At 35.3% G+C, this 7336-nt stretch overlaps 1 protein-coding gene across 1 annotated transcript in view; it reads right to left on the bottom strand.

Annotated features, from left to right (window-relative positions):
* Positions 1-3445, bottom strand: part of lcor (ligand dependent nuclear receptor corepressor) — a 141044-nt gene extending 137599 nt beyond the window's left edge. Inside the window, exon 1 of the mRNA XM_061914978.1 lies at positions 3272-3445. Coding sequence (XP_061770962.1) covers positions 3272-3368 — 97 coding nt within the window. The 5' untranslated portion in view covers positions 3369-3445. The remainder of the gene's footprint in view (positions 1-3271) is intronic.
* Between the last annotated feature and the right edge of the window lie 3891 nt (positions 3446-7336).

Raw genomic sequence — 7336 nt, 5'->3', positions numbered from 1 at the left:
AACAGTGACACTGGTTTTCTACGGTAATACATCGTAAAAACAATAACACCCACAGATTGTATGGTAAACCGTAGATGTTAAAGTAAAAACTGTTTGTTCTGTCGCTAGAATTTAACCGTCAAAAATCTGTGGTACCGATTTTCTACGGTAATACATCGGAAAAACAACAACAACTCCAGATTGTACGGTGAACCGTAGATGACACCGTAAAAAAACTGGCCGCTCTGTCACCAGAATTTTACGGAAAAATATCAGTGGTCCCGATTTTCTACGGTAATACATCGTAAAAACAACAACACCCACACATTGTATGGTGAATCGTAGATGGTACCGTAAAAAACTGTCTGTTCTGTTGCCAGAATTTCACCGTCATAAACCTGTGGTACTGTTTTTCTATGGTAATGCATCGTAAAAACAACCACAACCCCAGATTGTACGGTGAACCGTAGATGGTACCCGAAAAAACTGTCCGCTCTGTCAACAGAATTTTACCGCTAAAAAAAATCAGTGGTACTTGACATATGCTAAAAAAAAATATTTGCCAATTTTGCTAGCGTTTACCCCAGAGTCATATAACTTAGTACTTGACATATGCTAAACTTTTTTGCTACAGTTGCTAACATTTACCCAAGAGTCCTATAATTTGGTACTTTATATATGCTAACATTTTTTAGCTCATTTTGCAACTATATATACACATAACTTGACATATGCTAACTGTAAACATGCTAGCATGTTAACATTAGCATGCTATCTTTTCCAGCCAACTATTCCGCCGTGTATCCCAGTGTTGTATAACTTGGTACATTATACTGTATATGCTAACTTTTTTTTTAGCTAATTTTGCAACCATTTAGCTCAGACTCACATAACTTGATAAATGCTAACCGTAAACATGCTAGAATTTTAACATTATCATGCTATCTTTTCCCGCCAACTATTCCGCCGTGCACCCCAGAGTTATATAATTTGGTACTTGACATATGCTAACTTTTTTTAAGCTAATTTTTCAACTATTTACTTCAGACTCACATAACTTGACATTTGCGAACTGTAAACATACTAGCATGTTAACATTAGCATGCTATCTTTTCCCACCAACTATTCCGCCGTTTACCCCAGAGTCATATAACTTGGTACTTGATGTATGCTAACTTTTTTCAAAGCTAATTTTGCAACCATTTGCCTGAGACTCACATAGCTTGACAAATGCTAACCGTAAACATGCCAGCATTTTAACAATAGCACGCTATTTTTCCCCGCCAACTATTCTGCCGTTTACCCCAGAGTCATATAAATTGGTACTTGAAATACGCTAAAATTCTTTGCTAATTTTGCTACCGTTTACCCCAGAGTCATATAAATTGGTACTTTACATATGCTAACATTTTTTTTAGCTAATTTTGCAACCATTTACCTTAGAGTCACATAACTTGGCATATGCTAACTGTAAACATGGTAGCATTTTAACATTAGCATGCTATCTTTTCCCGCCAACTATTCCGCCGTGCACCCCAGAGTTATATAACTTGGTTGTGACATGTGCTAACTGTTAGCATGCAAACATTTTCCCCCCCCCCATTTTTCCTGCCATTTACCCCAGAGTCATATAACTTGATACTTGACATATGCTAAACTTTTTTGCTAAAAATGCTACCGTTTACCCCAGAGTTTTAAATGTACTTTATACATGCTAAAAAAATGTTTTGCTAATTTTGCAACCATTTACCCCAGAGTAATATAACCAGGTATTTGACATATACTAACTGTTAGCATGCCAATACTAGCATGCTATATTTTTCAGCCAATTATCCTGCCGCACACCTCAGAGTCATAACTTGGTCGTGACATACGCTAACTGTTAGCATGCAAAAAAAAAATGTTCTGCCAAGTTTGCCACTGTTAACCCCAGAGTCAAATAACTTGGTACTTGACATATGCTAAGCATTTTTGCTAAATATACTACCGTTTACCCCAGAGTTATACCTTATGTACTTTATACATGCTAACATTGTTTTTGGCAAATTTTGCAACCATTTACCCCAGAGTCATATAACAAGGCACTTGACATATGCTAACTGTTAGCATGCCAACATTAGCATGCTATATTTTTCAGCCAATTATACCGCCGCACACCTCAGAGTCATAACTTGGTTGTGACATATGCTAACTGTTAGCATGCAAACTCCTTTTTTTTGACGATTTTGCCGCCGTTTACCATATACCAGTATAACTTGGTACTTTACATATGCTAAAAAATGTTTAGCTAACTTTGCAACCATTTACCCCAGACTCACATAACTTGACAAATGCTAACCGTAAACATGCTAGCATTTTAAAATTAGCCTGTTATCATTGTCCGCTAACTATTCCAGTCATTTAACTGTTAGCATGCTAACTCTTTTCGGCAAATTTTGCAGCCATTTCAAGAGTCACATAACTCGATCCTCGACACATGCTAACGTTAGCACGCTAACACATGTAGCATTTGCACGCAAGCGTATATCCGATTTATAAATTCAGCATGTGTACTTTTTGAGCCCTTTCGACAAAAAGTGCGATATAAAAGATAAGTGATATCGTTTCGGACTATTTATTGCTTTATAAAAAATACAGTCATGAAAAAAAAGTGCTCCAAAAGGCTGCGGAAGTAAAAGTATTTGACGACAACACGGACCCTGGAGGCCCCGCCCCTTCCCTTTCTAAAAAAAAAAAAAAAAAACATCAACAATGTCCAGAAGCCCCTCCCCCTTTTTCATACAGAATATTCGGACATGTCTCCTATGCAGCAATGCGCGCGCACAATTGGCCATTTCCATAGGAGGAAGAGGAGGAGGAGGAAGGGGGAGGGGGGGGGGGGGGATCATGTTTGGAGATCGGCCGCGCGCACTCGGGTAGAAAAAAAAAAACAATAAAAAAAAATTACAAAAAAAAGACAGGGCCGGCGGGGGCGCGCACTCGGGCACGGGCGCGCTGATTGGCCGCCGCGCGGCTCCCAGAGACCACGTGACGCGCAGTGCTTACAATAAATAAACATGTCGGGAATCTCAAACCTCCACCAAAATACTAAAAAAAACAATAAATGAACCCATCAGTGCTTTCTTTTAGTCCAACAACAACAACAAGGCGAAAAAAGGCCGGACTCTTTAGAAAGTGTCCCGACACAAACACGCAGGAAAAAATGACAGCTCCGATTTTTGGGGGGATTTATTTTTTTTTTTCCACGCACACGCACACGCACACGCACACGCACAATCCCAAGCGAGCTTACCTACACAGTGAATGAGTTTGTGCCTCCAGGAGTCAAGTTCCTGCCGAAAGCCGCGCCTCTCTACCGTGCATTGCTGCCGTTTGCACAGACTCGCCATTTTCTGTCGGCCCCTCCCGTGGGCGCGCACATACTGCTGGGTGCTTCCCGGCGCGCGCGTCCCCTGTGCTGCTGCTGCCTGCCTTTTTTTTTTTTTTTTTTTTTTTTTTTTTTATTGTAAGGGTGGAGTGAGATATGAGGGGCCGGGACTGCAGCATCCCCCTTTTCTATAGCTGGCGCTTAGCCCCGCCCAGCCCGCATCTCTCTGCTCCCATTGGTCGCCCTCAGGGATGTTTGTCTCTTCTTTTTTTGGTGGGTGTTCTTGTATTTCTACCCTTCTTGAGACGTCAACAAGGAAAAGTAGCTTCCATATGAGGAGGTGTAAACAAGTTAGGACCGAAATCGTGGTCCCGATACATAAAAACCATTGCATCTAATAGAGAGCCAAATACAAGAGTCCGTGAACATTGCTCCAAAGTCAAGATTGTTTATGTTTCTTTAATGTGCATACAAAAGTAAACATTGACAGTTTTTTTTGTTATCATATGTAAAACAGTCACATTTTTGGAGTAAAATTATGACTTTTGCCATCATTGTACTCAAGAAAAATTACGACACTGCCAAAATGCAAAGTTTTTTAATATAAAATTCTTACGTTTTAATGCAAAATTGTAACATTTGTCATATAAAATTTAGACTTTCATCACAATATTGCCATTTTTTTTTTTGTTCTTGTAAAATAGTGAAATTTTTCGACAAAAGTCATAATTTTACTCAAGTAAAATTCCAAATATTATTAATAATGTGGCCAAAATTTTCAAATGTTCTTGTAAAATTGTGACTTTTGTCGAGTAAAATTACGACTCTTTTCATAAAATTGCCAACATTTAAAGGTTTTCTTGAAACATTGTGACTGTTATTGAGAGAAATTCCAACTTTTATCATATTGTCGCAAAAATGTTCCGTAAAATTACGACACTGCCAAAATTCAAAGTTTTTCAATGTAAAATTATTACTTTTTAATGCAAAATGGTGACATTTGTCATATAAAATTCTGACTTTTATCACAATATTGAAATTTTTTGTTGTTTTTGTTCTTGTAAAATAGTGACAATTTTGGAGTAAAATTCCTAATATTATTATTAATGTGGCCAAAATGTTCAAGCTTTCTTGTAAAATTGTGATTTTTGTCGAGTAAAATTACGACTGTTTTCACAAAATTGCCCAAATTTTAAGCTCTTCTTGTGAAATTGTGACTGTTGTTGAGTAAAATTCCAATTTTTATCATATTATCGCACAAATGTTCCGTTTTGCTGTTGTTGTTTTTGTTGTTGTTTTTTATTGTAAGGGTGGAGTGAGATATGAGGGGCCGGGACTGCAGCATCCCCCTTTTCTATAGCTGGCGCTTAGCCCCGCCCAGCCCACATCTCTCTGCTCCCATTGGTCGCCCTCAGGGATGTTTGTCTCTTCTTTTTTTGGTGGGTGTTCTTGTATTTCTACCCTTCTTGAGACATCAACAAGGAAAAGTAGCTTCCATATGAGGAGGTGCGAACAAGTTAGGACCAAAATCGTGGTCCCGATACGTAAAACTATTGCATCTAATAGAGAGCCAAAAACTAGAGTCCGTGAACATTGCTCCAAAGTCAGTATTGTTTTTATTGATTTAAAGTGCAAAAAACAAGATGGCAGCTAAAACAACTTCCCTATCCGTCGCCAAAAAAGGAGGGATTTCTCAAATGGACTGTGTGTCGGTTTTTATAAGTTCTCCCCCTCTGGTCAACATATTAAATAACAAGTGTGTGTAAGAAAAAATAATAATAATAATTGAAGGGCTCCCCCTCTGGCCAACATATGTAATAACAAGTGTGGGTTTAAGAAATTTAAATGCTCCCCCTTTGGACAAAATTATATTAAAAAAAAAATATATATATATGCATATAGAGACAAACTGTAATAACTTAAAGTAAATAATGAAGATTAAAAACAATTACTTACAAAAAATAAATAAATAAACTAAAATCAGTCTTTAATGCAAAATGGTGACATTTGTCATAAAAAAATTCTGACTTTTATTACAATATTGCCAATTCTTTTGTTTTTCTTGCAAAATAGTGACATTTTTTGACAAAAGTCCTGATTTAACTCAAGTAAAATTCCTGATATTATTATAATGTGGCCAAAATATTCAAGTTTTCTTATAAAATTGTGACTTTTGTTGAGTAAAATTAGGAATCTATTCATAAAATTGCCCGAATGTTAAGCTTTTCATGCAAAATTGTGACTGTTATTGAGTAAAACTCCATATTTTAAAATTTCAACTCATTTTTGACAACAAGCTTTTTATATTTGCAAATATATAATGTAGTAAATACACATCAACAAGGGGGAGGCATTTTTTGGAGGTCCCAAGAAGGTAACAAATACAATAATTTGTGTGTGTGTGTGTGTGTGTGTGTGTGTGTGTGTGTGTGTGTGTGTGTGTGTGTGTGTGTGTGTGTGTGTGTGTGTGTGTGTCTACCCTTCTTGAGACATCAAAAAGGAAAAGTAGCTTCCATATGAGGAGGTGTGAACAAGTTAGGAACGAAATCGTGGTCCCGATACATAAAAACCATTGCATCTAACAGAGAGCCAAATACTAGAGTCCGTGAACATTGCTCCAAAGTCAGGTTCGTTTTTGTTAATTAAATGTGCATAAAAATATAAACATTGACAGTTTTGCTTTCTTTTGTAAAACAGTGACATTTTTTGAATAAAATTATGACTTTTGATAATAATTTTACTCAAGTAAAATTCCTAATATTATTATAATGTGGGCCAAATTTATAAGTTTTCTAATAAAATTGTGTTTTTGTTGATTAAAATTACCACGCTTTTCACAAAATTGCCCAAATTTTAAGCTTTTCTTGCAAAATTGTGACTGTTATTGATTAAAAATCCAACTTTTATCGTATTATCGCACAAATGTTCCTCTTTCTTGTCAAATTTGGACTGGGGTTGAGTAAAATTACGACACTGCCAAAAAGGTTTTCAATGTAAAATTATTACTTTGTAATGCAAAATGGTGACATGTATCATATAAAATTCTGACTTTTATCCCAATATTGCCAATTTGTTTTTGTTGTTCTTGTTAAATAGTGACATTTTTGGAGTAAAATTATGACTTTTGTCATAATTTTGCCAAGTAAGATTCCCAATATTATTACTAATGTTGCCAAAATGTAAAAGTTTTCTTATAAAATTGTGACTTTTGTCGACTAAAATTACGACTCCTTTCATGAAATTGCCCAAATTTTAAGCTTTTCTTGCGATATTGTGACTGTTATTGAGTAAAATTCCAACGTTTATCGTATTATCGCACAAATGTTGCGTTTTTCAATGTAAAATTATTACTTTTTAATGCAAAATGGTGACACTTATATAAAATTCTGACTTTTATCACAATATTGCCAATTTTTTATTGTTGTTCTTGTAAAATTGTGAAATTTTTTGGAGTAAAATTATGACTTTTGTCATAATTTTACAGAGTAAGATTCCCAATATTATTACTAATGTTGCCAAAATATAAAAGTTCTCTCATAAAATTGTGACTTTTTTCGAATAAAATTACGACTCTTTTCATAAAATTGCCAACATTTTAAGCTTTTCTTGCAAAATTGTGACTGTTGTTGAGTAAAATTCCAACTTTTATCATATTATTGCACAAATGTTCCCTTTTTCTTGTAAAATGTTGACTTGCGTTGAGTAAAATTACGACACTGCCAAAAATCTATGTTTTTTTAATGTAAAATTATTACTTTTTAATGCAAAATGGTGACATTTATCGTATAAGATTCTGACTTTTGTCACAATATTGCCAATTTTTTTATTGTTGTTCTTGTAAAATTGTGAAAATTCTTGAGTAAAATTATGACTTTTGTCATAATTTTGCCAAGTAAGATTCCCAACTTTATTAGTAATGTTGCCAAAATTGAAAAGTTTTCTTATAAAATTGTGACTTTTGTTGAGTAAAATTACGAATCTTGTCATAAA

The sequence above is a fragment of the Nerophis ophidion genome, linkage group LG01 (genome assembly GCF_033978795.1).
Source record: "Nerophis ophidion isolate RoL-2023_Sa linkage group LG01, RoL_Noph_v1.0, whole genome shotgun sequence".
Taxonomy (NCBI): domain Eukaryota; kingdom Metazoa; phylum Chordata; class Actinopteri; order Syngnathiformes; family Syngnathidae; genus Nerophis; species Nerophis ophidion.
Note: the sequence above shows the minus strand (reverse complement) of the source record. Positions and strands in the feature narration are given on the sequence as shown.